At 36.7% G+C, this 25,236-nt stretch overlaps 1 protein-coding gene across 10 annotated transcripts in view; it reads right to left on the reverse strand.

Annotated features, from left to right (window-relative positions):
- ERBB4 (erb-b2 receptor tyrosine kinase 4) overlaps positions 1 to 25,236 on the reverse strand; it is a 1,175,572-nt gene that overhangs the window by 321,225 nt on the left and 829,111 nt on the right. For all 10 annotated transcript variants that reach the window (XM_021924408.2, XM_021924406.2, XM_021924405.2 and 7 more), the window contains 5 exons: positions 24,275 to 24,416; positions 9,741 to 9,854; positions 8,260 to 8,386; positions 1,503 to 1,576; positions 293 to 383 (listed from right to left, as the gene is read on the reverse strand). In XM_021924408.2, the coding sequence (XP_021780100.2) occupies positions 293 to 383; positions 1,503 to 1,576; positions 8,260 to 8,386; positions 9,741 to 9,854; positions 24,275 to 24,416 (548 nt within the window). The remainder of the gene's footprint in view (positions 1 to 292; positions 384 to 1,502; positions 1,577 to 8,259; positions 8,387 to 9,740; positions 9,855 to 24,274; positions 24,417 to 25,236) is intronic.

Genomic DNA, 25,236 nt, shown 5'->3' on the forward strand with positions numbered 1-25,236 from the left:
AATATCTGATAAAAAAGAAAGTTTCATTAATTGTTCATATCTTGCACCCCATACTTGCAAAATACTAATATTACTTTGAGTGACAGACAATTGAAAAAATCAAACTATGTATTCTGTAATACTTCATACCATCATTGGAGGTATTTTCAATGAGCTTATCTTTGGAAATAAGGATGGAAGCATGATTTCCCCAGAATCAGTAAATCAATAAGAGTGATGGTTTTGACTTAATGCCCAGACGATGCTCCTCTTGAAATCTGTGAGACCTGCAACTTTAAACATATCCACTTACCTATAGAGTACTCTTCCACCAATGGTCACTAGGTTAGAAAAAACACTGAAATCAGTCATGTTTGGCGGCCATGACTGTATGTTCAGGAAACCTACAAGTGAAGAGTAGTAAAAATAAATCAGAATATCATTGTCTTAGTATTAGTGCTGATTTTTCTTGAAATATGGTGAAAACATGTTGAAACGTGGGAAGTGAGAAAGGGGTAGTGAACATTTCTATTTTTGAAGCACTCTATTACGTATGTATTCTTCCAAGATTGAGTCTCTTACCCAGTAAAACTGTATATGTTGAAAGGTTTCAATGACTCAATTTGATTTATTCTTATAAATACAAGAATGTAGTCTAACTAGATAAAGAGAAAAATATAGTTTCAATTTCTCTGAAATCTTTTACCTCTTCATCTGTATACTTACGATATCAGTGTCACCCTTATATTCTAAGACATTTATATACATATCTAACCTTTCTCATTAGATTTTGCATTATTTTACGGTAAGTCCATGTCTGATTCATATCTATGGGCCCCATATTACCCACTAAGACAATGTTGAACACATTACAGGCTTAATATATATGTGCTAAATAAATGCTACATGTTATCCATGTTCAAGAGTACTTCTTTTGAAGAAGTAAACAGAAAAACATGGGTTCAAAGATCAGTTGACACTTGCAAGAGTTGTAATGTCAGACTTTCAAAGATACTCATTTTGTAATTCATGGGCTTTCAAAATATGCATAAAAGCTAATACCATCTTTAAAAATAATACGAGTTTTTACAAACTAAAATCTGCTTTGAAAATTAGTTGCTGATTCCAAACTTATGTAACTTTTTCTGTTTTGTTTTCTTTTTTGTTGTTATTTTGTGATGGAGTCTCACTCTATTGCCAGGGTGGAGTGCAGCGGCGTGATCTTGGCTCACTGCAATCTCCACCTCCTGGGTTCAAGCAATTCTCCTGCCTCAGCCTCCTGAGTGGCTGGGATTACAGGCACGCACCACCACACCCAGCTAATTTTTGTATTTTTAGTAGAGGCAGGGTTTCACCATGTTGGCCAGGATGGTCTCAATCTCCTGATCTCGTGATCCACCCGCCTTGACTTCTCAAAGTGCTGGGATTACAGGCGTGAGCCACTGTGCCCAGCCAATCTTATGTAATTTTTTTTTTTTTAATTACGTTGTTCATAGCACAACAGTTGCAGTTTAAAAAATTACCTGTTATCTCTCTGACTGTCCGAAAGACATTCAGTTTCTCTGGGTCTATGGCTTCAATTGCATTGTAAGGGTCCCTAGAAAATCAAGAAGAAACATAGCCAAATTTAAATTTTAATAAAGGAGTGAAAATATGAGAAATGTGACAGTAGTTATTTTATTCTAATTTAATTTTAATTAGCAATAGGGGCGTTATCAATGCATGTCTAAATTAATCTGTGCTAGATGTGGAGGAGGAATAATAGGTGTTTTGTGGACATTTTTGATGTCACAAAATATGAGATTTTCATCAAAGCCTATTCTAGATCTATAAGATTATTCAGATTGAACTATTCTGATGAAATTCTCAAAGATAGCAAGTTCATGTATGAACCACTTTACATTGCTTTGTTTTAAAAGTTTATTATTGATTTGGAAGAATATATATAGTCTAGAAATAAATTATATTATAGTGAGAACAACTGGTATTTCTGCTCCTCAAAGAAGTATACATTGCTAATAGTACCTGGAATTCATAAGAAGGATAGAAACAAGCACAGATAAAATCGACATTTTTTTCTTCTGTAGCTCTACATTTATCTACTCGTGAATTTTCATAATATTTATGACATTGTCCAAAAGTATCTCTTCATACAGATTACTTAGAACCATCTTGTTCCTATCTAGCTTATTCATATTCACGTTTATAACACAGGAACTATTCGCTTCCATGTATATGAATTCAAGTAAGACTTCCAGTTTTCTTTTTTATTTTTAAGAAATCCACAGTAAGTTTTAAAATTTTATTACATTAAAAGACATTTCGTGCTATCCTAGGTAGACACCTCATATTAACATATATCATTTACAGAGAGATTAAATTTTATCCATTGGCTGCTTCTTCAAGATAGGTCAAAACTTCTAAGAACAGTGATCTTAGGCTTTTTTAGAAGTATGTATCTACCTGTAGCAGTCAAACAAATTTTATTCTTACTGTAGATATCTCTTCTTTTACCGGTCTCTGAGAACATTCCTTTTTGGTATGGTGAATAACCACTAGTGATCCACTCTAAGTAGCCTTAATAGGGCTATCAATCAACATGCTCCATAATCGCCTGACAAACAGATAGGCATATGGCTTATATCCTGGGGATTTGTGTCTGAATCCATTGGCATTTATTCATGCCAGCATTCAAGTCTTGAAAAGAGTATCAGTTCCAGCAACTTGATCTCTGGAACCACCTTGTACTGGCTTTCTGAACTTGGTTCATCAGCATGTTCTTCTCTCCTGCAAACCATTCCATATCTTTAAAAAAAATTTGCTTGATTAAATTACTGTTTCAAACTAAGAAGTGCAATCAATACAATGTACTGCTAGTTTAACATGGGGTACTTTATACTAGGCTCAAATACTGGATATTGCTGAGGTTGGAGAAACACTAAAAATGTGTTTCCCTATAATTCACACATAAACTATTGATTAAAATTTTCTCAATGTCATATTAATATCTCACAAAAGCTTAAAGTCTCAATTAAACGTTCTAGCAAACTTTCTCTATTTACAAGCAAAGATATATGGAACAAATAACTATGCTTTTGATGAATATGAAGCCAAATATGAAGTGTATCATGTAGGAAAACTCTTGCCTTCACTTTTTAATGTGCAAAGAATTTTGTATACAGAGGAAATATCAGCTCTGCAGTACAAGAATGAGCTTTCAACATTTGTTCTTTGATGAAAAGCAGTGTATAGAACAGCTCAGGTCATATAATCAAATATTCTGGCTTTATTGAGAAAGACTCAAAATTCAGGGCAAGCACACAATAACGGGGTCAGTCCAAACCTTTACTGAGAACACTTCTATGTTACCGGGAATGAAATGAATTCCGGAATGTTAACATGAAGTCCAGTGGACCACAGATATTTTATACAGTTAATTTTAGAGATTCAGGACTCTTGTAAAATAAGTTGACAGAATTCCACTCACTGACTTCAAAGTATGTCTTGGGAGTTGCATCCTGTAGCCACTCGAAATACATAGTACTTTAAAACAATTAACTTTCCTAACTAAATTCAGAGCCATGCAAAAGAACGTTATGTCTATCCTGTCATTGTGTTTGGTGATCCAAAATAAAGCTCAGGAGAAAGACAGAGAAACATATTTTCATTTCCACTGAAATCACTTTGTTTTATCATCAAGCTTATTATTTCTTTTCCATTGTCTATCACCATTGCAGTCTACCATGTAAACCCTTTCTTGCCAGTGTCTCATTGTGACACAGCATGAACATGCTTATTTGGTGAGTATTTTGTTACTCTAAGCACATGCCCATCAACAGTGTAAAACGTAACAAAACATGAAGGAAAAGTTTTCCTAATGATAACCCTAAGCACTACGCTTTCCTGTAGTTCCTATCCTAAATAAGAAAATGAGTACCTACTACTATTTCTGGCAATGGTACTATTGTACTGTAAACTAAACTTGCCAATTAACTTTCTTGAGCCCAATTATATATTAAAATTTTAATTGATAAATTGCCAGTAAATATCTTTTATGGAGCAACTTATTTTTAAAAAGCATAACAACCTCATTAAATTGTTATTTTTGCATTTTATTAGTTAAAAACATCTCAGCTATTTTAATTAAACCATACGATCTTATTAAGAGCTAGTTAGTAAAATACTGCGGGTAATGGAAATTAAGTGAGGTAAAACATTTCTTTAATTCATTGCAAGTTTTCTGCTTATAATACTCTGTATTGTTCACCTTTAAAATATCTCTGTGCTTACACACACAAACATACACACACACAAATTACATTCATGACCATACTTGTATCTACACATATATAACATGTCTAAGTCTACTGAATTAACTCTATAGCCATACTTTCCTCAGATGAAAGAGAAAGGCTTCAGAATATATGTTTCATGCTGGCATGACAGTGAGAATAAAGAATACATCATAATTCATTTATATGTTTGTCCTGGAAAATACCTTATAAATTATGCTTGAGACCCAATTATAATTATAATTTTAAATATTCCAGGTATAAGTGCTATCATCAAGGACAAATAATCATCTAAACTAAGAACCATGACTCATCATAAGGAAAATTTTGCCTTTATTTGGTTTCCAAAAGTCTATATAAGACTATAATCAAGTCTATAAAATTAATATTTGTTGCACAACATGCTGTGCTATAAACGAGACATAGGCACTGCGATTTTTCTTTTGCACTGTCTTCTTCTCCTTGTTTTGTTTTTTATTGATTTTCATTTCTCTGCACTGTCTTCTTCTCCTCTTGTTTTGTTTTTTATTGCTTTTCATTTCTCTCTGTTCTCATCCTTCTCTCTCTCTCTCTCACTATCTTTCCCTCTTTCCCCACACTTCCAACCTTCTATTTGATACCATTTGTTAAGGTTTTACAATATGCCAGGAACTGCGCTGAGCAATTCAAAACAACTTTTGTTTTTAATCACCACAATAATCATACGAAATAAGTATTTATTGTTAATCCATTTCTCAAGTTTTTTATTGGAGGAAACCTAGTGTTTGACGTGAGAGAAAGCCACCCAACTCAACGCAAACCCTCCATGGTGGAGATACAAATCACATTCCAATCTGCTCTGGATCCAGTTGTCCAAGAAGAAATTCCAACTCGCATTTTCTAAGTTTATGCTTGAGACAAACTTGGTTTACTTTTCTACTTCTAATCCATGTAAGTTGATTTTCCATAAGTAATTTTTCACCTGGATGAATGAGCAATATTTTTCTCCTTAGAAGTCAGGGTTAGTCTAACGTAGTATTCTTCCAATAAACTTGGAAATGCACGCTCCTTATTGCCTGATGCATTTTTATTCATTGGACTACCTGTTTCCATTTTTTATTACATTTATTTATTAAACATTCCTCCACTCTGGGCCAGAGGTGAATATATATATATATGGCTACATATTTTATATATATATATATATATATATATATATAGTCATTTTATAACTAGTAGAGATCTAGAGTTTTAATAATTATGTTCTATGATGAACCAAGACTAAAATAATCTGAACCTCACTAAATAAAATATTTTTGAAACCTTCCTACCCATGTTTTATCTTTAAGAATTTTAGCCTTAGCAGGTCACTTTTGGTGGTCTGCAATCTTTCTACTGTCACAGAATTCTTGCAGTATTTCTCACTGGGGGCAGCATCACCCCACTAACAGGAAGTTGGCACATCTGTAGAGCTGCTTCAGTTGTAACAGAGACTGGTGGATCCTGTAGTTTACAGGGGTTATCACAAGGTTGTTAATTGTCTCTTAAATCAAAGGATTGCATCATGTTTTATACAACCTTAAAATGTCCTACTAGACATTTAGGACCTCATATGTGCAAACTTCATGCTTGGTTATACTCTGGCCAGGTATAATTCCCTAGTCGTGTTGCTCCAATTTCACTTGATCTTAGCCAAAAAGTCGAGAAGCAATTTACTCCAATTTCAATGAAAGTCATTTCCCTCTTTCTTTTGTCATATAACAATGTGTCTGGCTAGTGGTTTTCTCTTCCAGTGGTCAGTTGTTCCTCTGCTTTTTATTTCCTGGTACTTCTTACACAAAAATGTCTTCTAATCTCATTTTTCATAAATTCAAACTTTTATATAATTGGAAACTGGGCATTCCCCTAACAATACTTATTTTATTGTACCTTACTTTTTTTATATTTTTTTAAAATTACAACTAAAGAATTATAATAATTAAATATATATATATATATATATATATATATATTTAGGTTACATTATCTATAAATTTTATTTCAGAATTGAAAAGTGGCAATTTTTTAATATATAAAAGCGGAATGTTGGGCCCGATAAGGATAAAAACCACTTGTCTAATGCAGTTCATGTGAATATGATTTCAAATCATTCCCCACAGTGAAAGGCTTGAGGCTAATTCATTTATTATTTCCAGGTAAAAGTAGGCAATGTGAGTCAAAGTGGCTCTATCTTCTTATTTCTCAGAAGACATTATCAGCATAATGTAATCTTACATTCATGTGATATTTGGTTTTAAACATAGTCAAATTGTGGGTATATTGCTTTATTAAATGTCATAGATGCATTAAATTATGAAGAAGCACCTAAATATTGTACCAGGTCTCCTACGCAATGGGGCACGGAGGGTAAGACAGCAATGTAAATGGATTCGGAAGGCCAGTGCGGACTATGGTAAAGTTGATTAAGTGTGTCCCATCTCAAAATGACTAGTGCTACTCATATGCTTTGCCTGTGTCCTCATCAAAATATCACATTGAATTGTAGCTCCTACAGTTCCCACATGTTGTGGGAGGGACCCAGTGGGATGTAACTGAATCATGGGGGTAGGTCTTTCCCATGCTGTTCTCATGATAGTGAATAAGTCTCATGAGATCTGATGGTTTTCTACAGGGGAGCTCCCCTACGCAAACCGTCTCTTGCCTGCCACCATGTATGACATGCATTTCTCCTCCTTTGCCTTCCATCATGATTGTGAGGCCTCCCCAGCCATGTGGGACTGTGAGTCCACCGAACCTCTTTTTTCTTTGTAAGTTACCCAGTCTCGGGTGTGTCTTTATTAACAGCGTGATAACTGATTAATATGGCTACCCAGTTCCAACAAATTGTTGCCATGTAGGAATATGGGCTGAGAATTACCAAGTCTATACATTTTAAAACGTAAGTAAAAAAACAAAAAAACAAAAAAACAAAAAACATTTCTTAAGACAGATACAACAATTATGAGGTGGCAGCTACACACATACTATTATGCTATCTAACATGGGACCGTATTAAAAGCTACCTATTAAAATAAACAAATATTTAGCAATAATGCAAATAATTGATTTGAATGAAAAGAAACACTTTGTTCTATTGTTCTTGCCATTCCCATTTGGACATATTTATTCATATTATGTTAAATTAGTTTGCTTTTAGAAATGATCTGATATATGTTCAGAGTAAGATTTTGAATTGAAACGTATGAGAGATATTCTTTATCTGTAGCCTGCAGCGCTAATATTTAGGGATTAAGTAGTAATATAGACAAACAGATAACATACAATGTTAAAATACTGACATTCAAAGAATGCAAACACGTTTGTTTTCCAGTTAAAACCAGCAGGGGATTCTGTAATGAAGGAGCCCAGATAAATCACGTTACAATTTTTATTACCAAAATGAAACTCATTTAGCAGCATCTCTCACAGTGGTGCTAACTTCCCAACTTAAGGAAAAAAAGACAAAAATAATACATCAGGACAAAGAATTTCTGGAAGAAGCTCAGGGGAATTTCAACTTACTGATTAGTTTTATGTGAGACATTTTAAAGGATATTAATTCATGTTTTCTCACGAATCAGTTAGAAGTTTGAATGAATTTTCCTCTAAACATATCTAAAAATAAGTCAATCTTGCTGAAAACTGTGGATTTGAAGAGAATATCCTAAAACATAATTTAGTTTAAATACAAATTTATATTTTCAACCTTAAATAGTCACCAAACTAAAATTTGAGCACATTCCAAAACTGGTATTTTGGAATGTCATTATACTTTCATTATACTATAATGTCATTATACTATATTATACTGCCATTACTGGTGAAATCAGGCCCTTGCTTTTGTTTTGAGGAGCATTAATGAAAGGTGAAACTCTTCAGGTTCCAGAAGAATCAAATAAACAAAGCTAAAGAATCTCTTCAGTTTCCTCTACACTTTGTAAAATAGCTTGCACAAAAATGTAATACTGACCCGTGAATACCAGTGACTAGAAAGATCAAATTCCCATTGATCTTGGTACAGTTTATGAATTTGTCAATGTTACTGGAATCCACAGTCTGAGCTGACATCAATGATCCTGTGCCAATGCCATCACAAGCTGTAGAAACAAGACTCAGAGTTAGGGGACTGAGAAACTTATTTTTGGCCAATAAATCATTGCATCTGCATTGTAAAATAGCAGAGTATTTTTAATTGCAACATATAAAAATATATTACAAATTTTGTTTTCTAAAAAGTAAAATAATTATTCATTCATTCAACATTCACTACTGGTTCTTCTTTAAAAACTTGTCCCTGCATTAAAATCGAATGATCATGACACATCATAGAAATTACATTTTATATTAAGACCCAGTATACACACACAACACATACATAAGTTTAACAGAAATTTTATCAATCAATACTCCTCCTAGCAACATAAAATTATCTATTTTCTACTTTATTTGAAAATATCATTTTTAATGATTTTGAAATGCTGGTAACTTTAGTAAAATAATTTCATGGCTTACATACTAATGCTCTACAACCTGCAATTTTAAAAACAGTGGTCTAATGGAGAATATATGTAAATAAAGAGTCTAATGATGTGAATTATAACCAAAATCAAGGGCGATTCAAATATTTATGCTTAAATTGAACATGCTTTCTGAAGGTTCTAATTTAAACAAACAAACAAAACAACTTTTGTGTTGGGGGGGCGCGGGGTGGTGTATAGAGAAATAGAGAGAGGGGATAAGGAAAAAACAGAGAGAAAGAGAGAAAAGACCATCTAAAGTAAGTCTGGAGTTTGTCCTTTTCTAAGGCACTCCCTGATACCTTGAAAACTTTAACAACATTCCTGAGATTTAGACTATATTTTCATCTGGCTTAATTTAGGTTTCATTCTGGTGAGGATTTAGACTACACACAGCTGGAAGAGATTCCTTCCTCCACTAGAATTCTATGGCATGAATTATCTGATATATTTATTTTAAACTTATGTTAAAGTTCCCTGTCATTTCATAGATCTCATCTTTCCAAATATATTTTTAAGATCTGGAGAGTAACTTTCAGGTCCCTATGCATCACTTTTTATGCTTAGCAGATAAATTTGTATACAGTGCCAAGCAACTAATATGTGTTGTGATGCCAACATAACCATGTGAACTCTTGTTTTTTAACAAAGCTTTTAAGATTTCCTATTGACAGAATAACATGTAACTGAGTTCCTATCAGTGTTACGCCTGAATTTTTTTCTGGACCATTTTAGTAGATATAATTCAAACTCAATAATATACAGTGTTATAAGTTCATATTTTGAGTGACTGTCCAAAATTATGGAAAGCATGTGTGGGCAGGTTTTGGTTGTGAGAGTGGGTTTATATTAAAAAGTTGGTACACTTAAAATTGAATTAAAAACCTTGTTATATAGGCCCAGTTCTAACAAAATAATCTGAGCTACCACTCACCTTTTGGGCAAATGTCAGTGCAAGGTTTACACATTTTAATCCCATTTTCTTCTACTTCCATCTTGGAACTAGGGCAGGCACGCACACAAGAACTGGAATCTACCACAAAGTTATCTGTTTTTTGTTGTTGTTGTTGTTGTTTTTTTTTTAAAAAAAAAAGGTAAAATAAGCATTAATGTTAACATTCAGCAAACAAGTTCAAAACAAGATATTTTATGGTTTGGAAATGATTAGCTTCATTGATAGTGTTTATGCATCTTCCCCTTAAACAACTCTTTGTTTAAATATCTCAACCTGAAATCGTATTTCCAGTCAAATGCAATGTGTGTTAACAGCAACTAGTACTTGCTTGGTTACTGCTCCACATCCTGAATTGCCCCCAAGATAGACTAGATTTCTTTTATATGCTTAGGAAACTACATGACATTTAGCTTGCGTGTTTCAATAGTTCCACTTCATTTCATGACATGATGCAACTTTAAAGACTAAAAATACTTCAAGTTCATGAAGCACAAATGAAGCTTAAGTTGAACTGCCTTGGATTAAGAGAGTACACTTCACATCAAGGAGAAAATGCTTAAAATGTGTTCTATTTTTCAATGGAGTGCTACAAAAACTTTCTCATATTTTTACATGAAGAAACAAAATAAAATTGGAAAGGGTAGCACTTTGGAAAAGGTACATCAAATAGACAAGGAGCATTTTGTTACTCAATACTTGGATTAAATGTCTAGGAGTCCAGTGACCTGGGATATGCCAGAACATCCCCTCCAAAATAAAGGACAAATTGTTGCATCTAAAGGCTCTCACAATAAATGGAAACACAATCAATACCTGCTAGGCCACTCTGGTTTTAAAAGTAGCATCCTTCCATGCCTGGGAATATTCCTCTGGCACAATATGCAATGTTGTGGAATGCTTACAGCGTTGAGGGGTGCGCAAAGCAGAAAAGGCATATGATGTAGATCTAGGCTGTGGTACAAGCAGTTTTGCTACTTGGGCCATAAAACACAAGGGGCTCAATATTGGAAGCATCTACAGTGGGAAAATATGCCATGTAGTTTTATGGCAAATTTCATCAGAAAATCACAACAGAGACTTCTAGGTTTTTAGAGCTAAGCTATGCCACCTGTAGCATAGGATAGTACACCATTTAATAAACAGCTTTTGACGTGCTTCTGGGTCCTGGTAGAGGTGGGTCTTGGGTCAGACCTTGTAGCCAGAATTGCCTATTATGAATAGGGTTTTGCTATAATGTTACAATGTCATCATATTGGGCAGGTCCAATAGCAATCCATTGTAAAATTAAAGTAGGATATAAGCAGGGGCAGAAGCACAAGTAAACTGCATAAGCAAATAGTTAAGACCTCCCAACGCCATCCACCACTGAGCTGGTCCCTCTCAGTCAGGTCATACCTATGGTTTGTGGGGGCTGAGAGAAGGCACTTAAGAAAAACTAACAGAGTAAGACACAAACTAGACTAGGTATGTGGATACTAGCTGAAAATGGATGGCAGCTTCTCTGTCTGCGGTCTCACCTATGAGTGGACTTGAAACACAGAGACAAGAGAAAATCTTACCAACAGGCATAATTTTAGGTAGCAAAACTGATTACTCATTTTGTATGAAAAGAGAAGTTGCTTGACCTTAGAATATATATGAACTCATGAGCTTATCCTGAGAGAAGAAATACTGGAAAACTTGAGAAGAAAGAGAATCTGGGGCAAAGGGATATGTGAGAATCCATGGGAGTGGGTACAAAGTATGGAAAAATTTGTATTCCAAGTCAACATCCACATGAAAGCCTCCACCACAACAAAGAGGCACTTCGTTGGCATGATATCAAAGTCCGATCTTGCTTTCTTCCCTTCTCCAGAAAGTGTTGATTTTGAGACTGCTCCTTATCATAACCTAATTTCTATCTCAGGGGAACCCAACCTGCAACAGGTGCGTACACGATATTAAATAGCCATTCTCTGTTCCAGGTCTGGTGATATGGTTTGGATCTGTGTCCCCAGCCAAATCTCATGTAAAATTATAACCCCAGTATTGGAGGTGGGACCTGGAGGGAGGTGAGTGAATCATGGGGGCGGCTTCTCATGGTTTAACACCATCCTCCTTGGTGTTGTCGTGACAACAGTGAGTTAGCATGAGATCTGGTTGTTTAAAAGTGTGTAACACTTCCTGCCCCTCTTCCTCCTGCTCCAGCCATGGAAGACATACTTGCTTTCCCTTCACCTTCACTGTGATTGAAAGTTTCCTGAGCTCTCCTCAGGGTGTCCTGTACAGCCTGCAGAACCATGAGCCAATTGTACCTCTTTTGTTTATCAATTACCCAGTCTCAGGTATTTCTTTTTTTTTTTTTTTTGTTATACTTTAAGTTCTAGGGTACATGTGCACAATGTGCAGGTTTGTTACATATGTATACTTGTGCCATGTTGGTGTGCTGCACCCATTAACTCGTCATTTACATTAGGTATATCTCCTAATGCTATCTCTCGCCCCTCCCCGCTCCCCACAATAGGACCTGGTGTGTGATGTTCCTCTTCCTGTGTCCAAGTGATCTCATTGTTCAATTCCCACCTGTGAGTGAGAACATGCGGTGTTTGGTTTTCTGTTCTTGCGATAGTTTGCTGAGAATGACGGTTTCCAGCTGCATCCATGTCCCTACAAAGGACACAAACTCATCCTTTTTTATGGCTGCATAGTATTCCATGGTGTATATGTGCCACATTTTCTTAATCCAGTCTGTCACTGATGGACATTTGGGTTGATTCCAAGTCTTTGCTATTGTGAATAGTGCCACAATAAACATATGTGTGCATGTGTCTTTATAGCAGCATGATTTATAATCCTTTGGGTATATCCCCAGTAATGGGATGGCTGAGTCAAATGGTATTTCTAGTTCTAGATCCTTGAGGAATCGCCACACTGTTTTCCATAATGGTTTAACTAGTTTACAGTCCCACCAACAGTGTAAAAGTGTTCCTGTTTCTCTACATCCTCTCCAGCACCTGTTGTTTCCTGACTTTTTAATGATTGCCATTCTAACTGGTGTGAGATGGTATCTCATTGTGGTTTTGATTTGTATTTCTCTGATGGCGAGTGATGATGAGCATTTTTTCATGTGTCTGTTGGCTGTATGAATGTCTTCTTTTGAGAAGTGTCTGTTCATATCCTTTGCCCACTTTTTCATGGGGTTGTTTGTTTTTTTCTTGTAAATTTGATTGAATTCTTCACAGGTTCTGGATATTAGCCCTTTGTCAGATGAGTAGATTGCAAAAATTTTCTCCCATTCTGTCGGTTGCCTGTTCATTCTGATGGTAGTGTCTTTTGCTGTGCAGAAGTTCTTTAGTTTAATTAGATCCCATTTGTCGATTTTGGCTTTTGGCTTTTGTTGCCACTGCTTTTGGTGTTTTATACATGAAGTCCTTGCCCATGCCTATGTCCTGAATGGTATTACCTAGGTTTTCTTCTAGGGTTTTTACGGTTTTAGGTCTAACATTTAAGTCTCTAATCCGTCTTGAATTAATTTTCGTATAAGGAGTAAGGAAAGGATCCAGTTTCAGCTTTCTACTTATGGCTAGCCAATTTTCCCAGCACTATTTAATAAATAGTAAATCCTTTCCCCATTTCTTGTTTTTGTCAGGTTTGTCAAAGATCAGATGGCTGTAGATGTGTGGTATTATTTCTACTTATAGCTAGTCAATTTTACCAGCACCATTTATTAAATAGGGAATCCTTTCCCCATTTCTTGTTTTTGTCAGGTTTGTCAAAGATCAGATGGCTGTAGATATGTGGTATTTTTTCTGAGGGCTCCGTTCTGTTTCATTGGTCTCTATCTCTGCTTTGGTACCAGTACCATGTTGTTTTGGTTACTGTAGCGTTGTAGTGTAGTTTGAAGTGAGGTAGCGTGATGCCTCCAGCTTTGTTCTTTTGGCTTAGGATTGTCTTGGCAATGTGAGCTGTTTTTTGGTTCCATATGAACTTTAAAGTAGTTTTTTCCAATTCTGTGAAGAAAGTCATTGGTAGCTTTATGGGGATGGCATTGAATCTATAAATTACCTTGGGCAGTATGGCCATTTTCATGATATTGATTCTTCCTATCCATGAGCATGGTATGTTCTTCCATTTGTTTGTGTCCTCTTTTATTTCACTGAGCAGTGGTTTGTAGTTCTCTTTGAAGAGGTCCTTTCATCCCTTGTAAGTTGGATTCCTAAGTATTTTATTCTCTTTGAAGCTATTGTTAATGGGAGTTCATTCATGATTTGGCTCTCCGTTTGTCTGTTACTGGTGTATAAGAATGCTTGTGATTTTTGTACATTGATTTTGTATCCTGAGACTTTGCTGAAGTTGCTTATCAGCTTAAGGAGATTTGGGGCTGAGATGATGGGGTTTTCTAAATATACAATCATGTCATCTGCAGACAGGGACAATTTGACTTATTCTTTTCCTAACTGAATACCCATTATTTCTTTCTCTTGCCTGATTGCCCTACCCAAAACTTCCAACACTATGTTGAATAGGAGTGGTGAGAGAAGGCATCCCTGTCTTGTGCCAGTTTTCAAAGGGAATGCTTCCAGTTTTTGCCCATTCAGTATGATATTAGCTGTGGGTTTGTCATAAATAGCTCTTATTATTTTGAGATATGTTCCATCAATACCGAATTTATTGAGACTTTTAAGCATGAAGGGCTATTGAATTTCATCAAAGGCCTTTTCTGCATCTATTGAGATAATCATGTGGTTTTTGTCTTTGGTTCTGTTTATATGCTGGATTACGTTTATTGATTTGTGTATGTTGAACCAGACTTGCATCCCAGGGATGAAGCCCACTTGATCATGGTGGATAAGCTTTTTGATGTGCTGCTGAATCCGGTTTGCCAGTATTTTATTGAGGACTTTTGCATCGATGTTCATCAGGGATATTGGTCTAAAATTCTCTTTTTTTGTTGTGTCTCTGCCAGACTTTGGTATCAGGATGATGTTGGCCTCATAAAATGAGTTAGGGAGGATTCCCTCTTTCTCTATTGATTGGAATAGTTTCAGAAGGAATGGTACCAGCTCCTCCTTGTACCTCTGGTAGAATTTGGCTGTGAATCCGTCTGGTCCTGGCCTTTTTTTGGTTGGTAGGCTATTAATTATTGCCTCAATTTCAGAGCCTGCTATTGGTCTATTCAGGGATTCAACTTCCTCCTGGTTTAGTCTTGGAAGAGTGTAAGTGTCCAGGAAATTATCCATTTCTCCTAGGTTTTCTAGTTTATTTGCATAGAGGTGTTTATAGTATTCTCTGATGGTAGTTTGTATTTCTGTGGGGTCGGTGGTGATATCCCCTTTATCATTTTTTATTGCGTCTATTTGATTGTCCTCTCTTTTCTTATTTATTAGTCTTGCTAACAGTCTGTCAATTTTGTTAATCTTTTCAAAAAATCAGCTCCTGGATTCATTGATTTTTTGGAGGGTTTTTTGTGTCTCTATCTCCTTCATTTCTGCTCTGATCTTAGTTATTTCTTGCCTTTTGTTAGCTTGTGGATGTGTTTGCTCTTGCTTCTCCAGTTCTTTTAATTGTGATGTTAGGGTGTCAATTTTAGATCTTTCCTGCTTTCTCTTGTGGGCATTCAGTGCTATAAATTTCCCTCTACATACTGCTTTAAATGTGTCCCAGAGATTCTGGTATGTTGTATCTTTGTTCTCATTGGTTTCAAAGAATATCTTTAGTTCTGCCTTCATTTCATTATGTACCCAGTAGTCATTCAGGAGCAGGTTGTTCAGTTTCCATGTAGTCTAACGGTTTTGACTGAGTTTCTTAGTCCTGAGTTCTAGTTTGATTGCACTGTGGTCTTAGAGAGAGTTTGTTGTGATTTCTGTTCTTTTACATTTACTGAGAAGTGCTTTACTTCCAACTCTGTGGTCAATTTTTGAATAAGTGTGATGTGGTGCTGAGAAGAAGGTATATTCTGTTGATTTGGGGTGGAGAGTTCTGGAGATGTCTATTAGGTCTGCTTGGTGCAGAGTTGAGTTCAATTCCTGGATATCCTTGCTAACTTTCTGTCTCATTGATCTGTCTAATTTGACAGTGGGGTGTTAAAGTCTCCCATTATTATTGTATGGGAATCTAAGTCTCTTTGTAAGTCTCTAAGGACTTGCTTTATGAATCTGGGTGCGCCTGTATTGGGTGCGTATATATTTAGGATAGTTAGCTCTTTCTGATGAATTGATCAATTTACCATTATGTAATGGCCTTCTTTGTCTCTTTTGATCTTTGATGGTTTAAAGTCTGTTTTATCAGAAACTAGGATTGCAACCCCTGCTTTTTTTTGTTTTGTTTTGTTTTGCATTTGCTTAGTAGATCTTCCTCCATCCCTTTATTTTGAGCCTATGTGTGTCTCTGCATGTGAGATGGATCTCCTGAATATAGCAAACTGATGTGTCTTGACTCTATATCCAATTTGACAGTCTGTGTCTTTTAATTGGACTTTTTAGACCATTTACATTTAAGGTTAATATTGTTATGTGTGAACTTGATCCTGTCATTATGATATTAGCTGGTTATTTTGCTCGTTAGTTGGTACAGTTTCTTCCTAGCATCAATGGTCTTTACAATTTGGCATGTTTTTGCAGTGGCTGGTACCGGTTGTTCCTTTCCATGTTTAGTGCTTCCTTCAGGATCCCTTGTAGGGCAGGCCTGGTGGTGACAAAATCTCTAAGCATTTGCTTGTCTGTAAAGGATTTTATTTCTCCTTCAATTATGAAACTTAGTTTGGCTGGATATGAAGTTCTGGGTTGAAAATTCTTTACTTTAAGAATGTTGAATATTGGCCCCCACTCTCTTCTGGCTTGGAGAGCTTCTGCTGAGAAATCTGCTGTTAGTCTGATGGGCTTCCCTTTGTGGGTAACCCGACCTTTCTCTCTGGAGTTGCTCTTCTCGAGGAGTATCTTTGTGGCATTCTCTGTATTTCCTGAATTTGAATGTTGGCCTGCCTTACTAGGTTGGGGAAATTCTCCTGGATGATATCCTGAAAAGTGTTTTCCAACTTGGTTCCATTTCCCCCTCACTTTCAGGCATCCCAATCAGACGTAGATTTGGTCTTTTCACATAATCCCATATTTCTTGGAGGCTTTGTTCATTTCTTTTTACTCTTTTTTTCTCTACACTTCTCTTCTTGCTTCATTTCATTCATTTTATCTTCAATCACTGATACTCTTTCTTCCAGTTGATCAAGTCAGTTACTGAAGCTTGTGCAATTGTCACGTAGTTCTTGTGTCATGGTTTTCATCTCTATCAGTTTGTTTACGATATTCTCTGCATTGATTATTCTAGTTATCCATTCTTCCATTCTTTTTTCAAGGTTTTTAGTTTCTTTGCACTGGGTATGTAGTTCCTCCTTTAGCTCTGAGAAGTTTGATCAACTGAAGCCTTCTTCTCTCAACTCGTCAAAGTCATTCTCCGTACAGCTTTGTTCCATTGCTGGTGATGAGCTGCATTCCTTTGGAGGGGGAGATGTGCTCTGATTTTTTGAATTTCCAGCTTTTCTGCACTGCTTTTTCCCCATCTTTGTGGTTTTATCTGTCTTTGGTCTTTGATGATGGTGACGTACTGATGTGGTTTTGGTGTGGGTGTCCTTTCTGTTTGTTAGTTTTCTTTCTAACAGTCAGGACCCTCAGCTGCAGGTCTGTTGGAGTGTGCTTGAGGTCTACTCCAGACCCTGTTTGCCTGGGTATCAGCAGCAGAGGCTGCAGAAGATATAATATTGCTGATCAGCGAGTGTTGCTGCCTGATTCTTGCTCTGGAAGTTTCATCTCAGAGGTGTACCCAGCCATGTGAGGTGTGAGGTGTTGCTCTGCACCTAGTGGGGGATGTCTCCCAGTTAGGCTACTCAGGGGTCAGGGACCCAGTTGAGCAGGCAGTCTGTCCGTTTTCAGATCTCAACCTCCAGACTGGGAGAACCACTGCTCTCTTCAAAGCTATCAGACAGGGACATTTACATCTGCAGAGGTTTCTGCTGCTTTTTGTTTAGCTATGCCCTGTTCCCAGAGGTGGAGTCTAAAGAGGCAGGCAGGCCTCCTTGAGCTGAGGGGGGCTCCACCCAATTCGAGCTTCCAGGAGGCTTTGTTTACCCACTTAAGCCTCAGCAATGGTGGGCGCCCCTCCCCCCAGCCTTGCTGCTGCCTTGCAGTTAGATCTCAGACTGCTGTGCTAGCAATGAGGGAGTCTCCGTGGGCATGGGACCCTCTGGGCCAGGTGTGGGATATAATCTCCTGGTGTGCTGTTTGCTAAGACCCATGGTAAAGCACAGTATTAGGGTGGGAGTTACCCGATTTTCCAGGTGTTGTGTGTCTCAGTTTCCCTTGACTAGGAAAAGGAATTCCCTTCTCCTTTGTACTTCCCAGGTGAGGCAATGCCTCGCCCTGCTTCAGCTCTCGCTGGTTGGGCTGCACCCGCTGACCAGCACCGACTGTCTGATATGCCCCAGTGAGACGAACCCGGTACCTCAGTTGAAAATGCAGAAATCACCCATCTTCTGTGTCACTCAGGCTGGGAACTGGAGGCTGGAGCTGTTCCTATTTGGCCATCTTGGGTGCCCCCCCAGGTATTTCTTTATAGCAGCATAAGAACCAACTAATACATCTTGGGAAATACACTACAATGAAACACTTTCACATTTCTACCGAGTGGAATGAGCAAGTAGTATAATTAGCCTTATATCAGTTAGATTCAAGTTTTGCAGCCAAATGAGTTTCAGAAAATGTATTTTTGGAGTTTTTAAATTTCAGAAATCTGGATTAGGAAATGTAGGCCTGCATTTAGAAGCTTAATGTCCTTGTTTTCCCGAGAAAGCTTCAATTTGGCAAACCAAGCCATGTAAGCCAGGCCCATCAGAGATTTAAATTTTTTCATAGACAAATACTGAAGTGCTTTAAATAACCCTGCAGTTTGAGATACATAAACTAATTTAAGAAAGGAAGACTGCAGGTTACCACATTTAAAGTAAACAAGTCATGTAATTTCACACAATAGGTCTTCATGTTTAGCCACTTGCTACAGTTTGGAGTTGACAGCTGTCAGGTGAACCACTATAAAGGCTATAGTAAAGAAAAGGGGAATTCTTGAGTTCAAATTTACCTGGTACTTCTGCTCTCACCCAACCCTTGGGCTTCAACCAAAGGACTTGAACAAAAGGGAAAGCACCAAAAAAAAAACCCTCCAAGAAAGCATAGGTTTGACTGTCTTTGGGAAATGTATACTAATTTGAAGGTAGTACATTAGGTAGTAATATAATATATGTCTAAGAAAAGGGAAAATATCATTTAGCCCCATCCTACAATACTGCCAAGCCCTCAGTTTTCTAAGGATGGTAAATGGTGACATATAGGGTGACTTTAGATAAGAGGTTATTAGATGAAAAGGACTGGTGTGAATATTAAAATATTTAAGATGCAAAATCTTTGCTGTCTTGGCATTAGTGTGCCTGTGACTTTAAAATGCTAATTAAGAGACATATTAAACACATATATATTTATGTATATACATAAAGAAGTCAAAGTACAATTTTTATTTTAATAGATATGAACATGTTACATAACAATGACTAGAATTGTGTTTTCAAAGTCTTTTTAAATAATATACCCCTTTCAGCCTGGCACGGTGGCTCATGCCTGCAATCCCAGAACTTTGTGAGACCGAGGCAGGTGGATTACCTGAGATCAGGAGTTCAAGACAGCCTGGCCAACATGTTTGTCATGTTGATGAACCCAGACTCTACTAAAAATACAAAAATTAGCTGGGCATGGTGGCATTGCCTGTAATTCCAGCGACTCAGGAGGCTGAGGCAGGGGAATTGCTTGAACCTGGGAGACGGAGGTTGCAGTGAGTGGAGACTGTGCCATTCCACTCCAGCCTGGGTGACAGAATGAGACTCTGTCTCCAAAAAAATAAAAAATCTACTCCTCTCATCCTTATATCCTATCTCTTTGATTGTTATAATGGCTTTGGAAAGAAAGGAGGGAAGATATATATATTTATATATATTTATTTATATACATATTTACATATATAGAGAGAGAAACAGAGTTTCACTCTTTTTGCCCAGGCTGGAGTGCAATTGCATGATCTCGGCTCACTGCAACCTCTGCCTCCCGGGTACAAGCATTCTCCTACCTCAACCTCCCAAATAGCTGGGATTACAAGTGTGTGCCACCACGACCAGCTAATTTTTGTATTTTTAGTGGAGATGGGATTTCACTATGTTGGCCAGGCTGGTCTCAAACTCCTGACCTTACATGATCTGTCTGCCTCGGCCTTCCAAAGTGCTGGGATTACAGGCATAAGCCACCTCGCCCGGCCAGAAGATATAATTTTTATAACCCACATCTTATAGAAGAAGAAATAGAGAACTGAAGGTATTATTTAAAAATCACATGACTAATAAGGGAACAAAGCCACAATCCATAGCCACTCTAATCCCATGTTCCTTATACAGATTGAGTATACTTTATTCAAAATGCTTGGGACCAGATGTGTTTCAGATTTCAGAATGTTTTGGATTTTGTAATATTTGCACAAACATAATGAAATACCTTGCAGATAAACCCCAAGTCTAAAAGCAATATTCAGTTTTTATGATTCCATATATCTTATACACATGACCTGAGGTAATTTTATACAATATTTTAAGTAATTTTTGGTGTGAAACACAGTTTGTGTACATTGAACCATCAGAAACAAAGGCGTCACTATCTCAGTCACCCACATAGACAATCTGTGGTTGTTTCGCATCACTGTCATTCATAACACCAAATTTATATACTACTGACAAGCAATCATATTCTTACACTTATTCACATACAAATACATAAAAGTAAAAAAAAATGATATATCACTAACACAGTGAAAAGATAATGTGTTCGGAATAACTAAGTGTCACAGTAGAATCACTAGAATACCTGTATCAGCTGTGAAACAACAGCAACAACAAATAATGCAGGCTTTTAGTGTCCACCTATGATGCTGTGTTTTGATTAAAAAGTTACAATACACTGTGTTTTCTTAGGTAAAAAGAAACAGCGGAAACAGCTGAGAAACTAGGGAATGGGTCCTACAGGGATAAGGGGGCTTTCTGCTGGATGGCTTTTTAAAATGTTTCCTCCAAGGTCATCTGCCCATTAACAACAGTGAATTTTGTCTTAGAAGTCTCTTTTTGATTTTATAAACTCCCATGATTTCTTGTTCTGTTATGAATGCACCATGCTCTAGTCCTTCAATGAGCCCATAACACATTTTCATCATGTCATCTGTAGGTACTTTTTGTGCAATGTTAAAAACATTTTCATTGTCACTATTACCACAATCGCTTTGATTCAGAGTGACTTCTGCAATTTCACCATCAGTCAATGAAGGAACAACTTGTTATCAATGTTAAAAACTTTTGTGATAACCACTTCTTCCAGCTTACTGATGAACTCTGAGGGCATATTTTTTTCTCACTTGACATAGGGAATCTGTCCAAGTAACCTCCTTTTTCCTGAATATAGTAATAGATCAGAGGTTGTACCAGGCATGCAAAACTGTGTCTTTAGTTACTGTGTTCCAAGTATTGACAACAGCATATACAGTATCCTTCATGCTAAGCTCCCTTTGAAAACCTTCCCACACCCAGGCCTCTGTTCACTGCTGCTAGCATGCTGTTCAAGAAAGTGTTTTTGGCCAGATGGGGTGGGTCACGTCTGTAATCCTAGCACTTTGGGAGGCCAAGGTGGGTGAATCACAAGATCAGGAGATCAAGACCACCCTGGCTAACACAGTGAAATCCAGTCTCTACTAAAAATACAAAAAATTAGCCAGGCATGGTGGCACATGCCTGTAGTCCCAGCTACTCAGGAGGCTGAGGCAGGAGAATCGCTTGAACCTAGGAGGCGGAGCTTGCAGTGAGCCGAGATCATGCTACTGCATTCTAGCCTGGGTGACAGAATGAGATTCCATCTCAAAAAAAAAAAAAAAAAAAGGAAAGTGTTTTTGTATTTACTCTTCATTGCTCTAAGGATAATCTGTTTACATGGCTGAATTAATGAAGTCACATTTAGGGGAAAGTACATGGCATAAACATTATTTTTGATGAGAATTTCAGCTGCAGGATGAGTTGTCAAGGAAAAACAAAACCTTGCAGTCAACATCCAGTTCAGCTTCCCAGCAGTGAGCAGGAGGTACTAGCATAGAATGTTTGGGTGAAGCCAATAAGAAAAGCTGTTCCTGGTAACCCATGCATTTTTTAGTAGCATAATAATTGGTAAGAAATTCACTCCTTGGAAACAGCGAGGATGCAAGCTTTTGCCTATCACAGCAAGTTTACATTTATGTGTGCCTGCTGCATTAGCACATTCCAGCACAGTTATTCTGTCTTTGGCATCCTTCATTCCTGCAGAGGCTGTCTAGTGAACTGTGGTCAATATCTTTCTGGAGGAACAATGCCAAAACAGTGATGTTTCATCAGCATCACAAAATTGTCCTAGTGTCAGATTTTTATCAGTGATGACCTTGACAGACTCAGTGATGAATTTCTCCACTGCTTTGTGATCAGCAGATGTTTTGTCACCACGAATCTCTAAAGATTTAATGCCATATCTTTTCTAAAATTTCTGTGTCCAGCCTGTTGAATATTTACAGTTCTCTTCAACTTTCAGTTCACTGTGCTAGATCTTGGCTTGTTTCATGATCAGCATACCATTATGTGGCATGTTCATTTACATGTTGACAAATCCACTCTTTCGGTACACAAGCAAGATCTTCATCATTAGCTTTATTCAGTGCTATTCTATTTTTCATTAACTTCCGTTAGTCATTTTCAGTATAGAACAGTTTATCCTTATTTTCCTTCAGATCACATAAGGTGTTCATACCAACACTGTACTCTTCTCTTCTCTATGATGTTGCATATGTACACTATTCTTCCTTTTCTCCAAAAGCTTGACTTTCTGTGCTATAGATAAGCATAAATGTTTCCTCTTATTCTTACCACTCTTATTACCCAGAGGGATAGCTGCAGACCTTTTTGACATTTCCAACAATATTTCAACACCACAAAATGGCATTTTGGAAAACCTGCCATTGGTATGTCTGGCCTGCACACGTGCCATTTTATTACCCTTTGTAGGTGTGCATCCCTGGGGAAATCTGGGTATGCATGGAAAAGATGTACCACACTTAAAAGGGGCTGTGTGTGTGTGTGTGTGTGTGTGTGTGTGTGTGTGTGTTTTCCCCCTTGGGAACACTCAATAAACTGCGTTGTGTGCATTTTGACTGTGACTCATTGCATGAGGTCAGGTGTGAAATTTTCCATTTGTGACATCATGTCAGCACTCTAAAAGTTTCAAAGTTTGGAGCATTTCAGATTTTGAATTTTTGTATTATGGATGCTCAGCTGGTATTTCCTGCTGTATCACATACACAAAGTGAAGTAAGTCACATTGTATGTATAGCATAGACTATAAAGAATTATTTTAAATGAGTATATGGACATACATCGTGATTTTTTTCAGCCTTTCCAATAGGAAATGTCCCATTGGTTACTCAAAGCAAAAAAATAAATAAATAAATAAAAGACTCAAGTAAATGTCAATATATTATCCTGAACACCTGATGAAAGTTAAGTCTGTCATTTTGAATCCTCAGGATGTTATCAATTTGTTTAAGATCCTTTAACATACCCTTTATATATATGCGTGTGTGTGTTTTGCTTAAGGCTAATTTGCTATTAAACATATATATATATATGCAAATATATATGTTTTGTTTAAGGTTAACTTGATATTAAAAATAAAATGCTAAATATTCTAGTTACAAATAAGGACTCAGAAATAATTTTAGGTAAAAATCCATTGTTATTAGAAGCAGATCCTATTCAATACATAGCTTGCTGCCACTTGACTAATTACTTTTTTGGAGAAACAGTATGATAGGTAAAAATATTGTGATATAGTAAAAACAGTAAGAGGTTTTGTTTGCTTGTTTTTTTGTTTGTTTGTTTTTGAGATTAAGTCTCGCTCTGTCACCTAGGCTGGAGTGCAGTGGCACCGTCTTGGCTCACTGCAACCTCCACCTCCTAGGTTCAAACAATTCTCCTGTCTCAGCCTCCAGAGTAGCTGGAACTACAGGCGCCCACCACCACGCCTGGTCAATTTTTGTAGTTTTAGTAGAGACAGGGTTTCACCATATTGGTCAGGCTGGTCTCGAACTCCTGACCTCAGGTGACTCACCTGCCTCAGCCTCCCAAAGTGCTGGGATTACGGGTGTGAGTCACTGCAACCTGCCACAGTAAGAGTTTTATAACCTCAAACATGTCATTCCTTTGCTATGAAACTTTACACCAATAACTTTAAATTTTGAGTAATTTCTTTATTTATAAAATGGGGACAATAGTACCTATGCCCAAAGTACTTACAATATTCTTACAAGTTTCAAATTAAAATAAACTTACATAAAATTCCTTTGATTTCAAATAATGACCCAATTAATTTGGTTATTCTTATTCTGTTACTTACGTGGACATTTCTTGACACAGAAAGCTCCATATGTGTACTTCGCATTGAAATTGTGCTCCAGTTGAAAAGTGGTTGGATTGTAGACAAAGGTTTGGGGACACTGAGTAACACATGCTCCACTGTCATTGAAATTCATGCAGGCCTGCAACACAGCAAATACTACTTTCATTTACAAATAAACTTCATAATACTTGTTAATGAAACACTGCCAAAACATGAGAAGGTTGTTTCCTATAATAATTCCACAAATACTACAAAATTTGATAATTTAAGAGTCATGTGTGTTTCTAAAATTTCATAAAACTCTTTTTTCCAGTGTCAGTAAATAGGCCATTTATGGCTACTGAAGCTTAAAGTGCTTAGCATGTATCCAGTAATTTCTAAACTGAGAATTGGTTTAAAGTTAGCTAATAGTGAAAAATTATTTTAGTTCACACTTATTCAAAGCATTTATATTTAGTCTTAAAGTATAGCACTGACAACCAAGTCCCTAATTCTACAGGCTAGATGTTCACTTGGGCTGGTATTTTAAAGAGTTCCATGTCCCAAGTGACATGTAAAGTGCAATTATCACCATTGTCCTGTAAGAAAACATTGTGATGCTGATTTATACTGGACTTAAAGAAAAGGCTCTAGTTGGTGACTAGACAAATACAAATACGGTGCATGTAATGCCAAAATGTAAAGAGGTAATGAACTATAGTCAGCCTGTAATTAAACAATATGATGTCATTTCTAGTATGGCTTTTTTCCTAATGCCACTCCATTTAGTAAAAGCCACCATGTAGAAGACAGTTCATTTCTGCTGACTCATATATTTATATTAATAACTTAATTTATTAATATTTGCAAATTCATTTGGGAAGAATTAAAAACCATTTTATCACCTGAGAGGTGGGTATTTGATATAAAAACAGAATATAGGTATAAGTACATATAAATATGTGATTAACAAAATTGTG

The sequence above is a fragment of the Papio anubis genome, chromosome 10 (genome assembly GCF_008728515.1).
Source record: "Papio anubis isolate 15944 chromosome 10, Panubis1.0, whole genome shotgun sequence".
Taxonomy (NCBI): domain Eukaryota; kingdom Metazoa; phylum Chordata; class Mammalia; order Primates; family Cercopithecidae; genus Papio; species Papio anubis.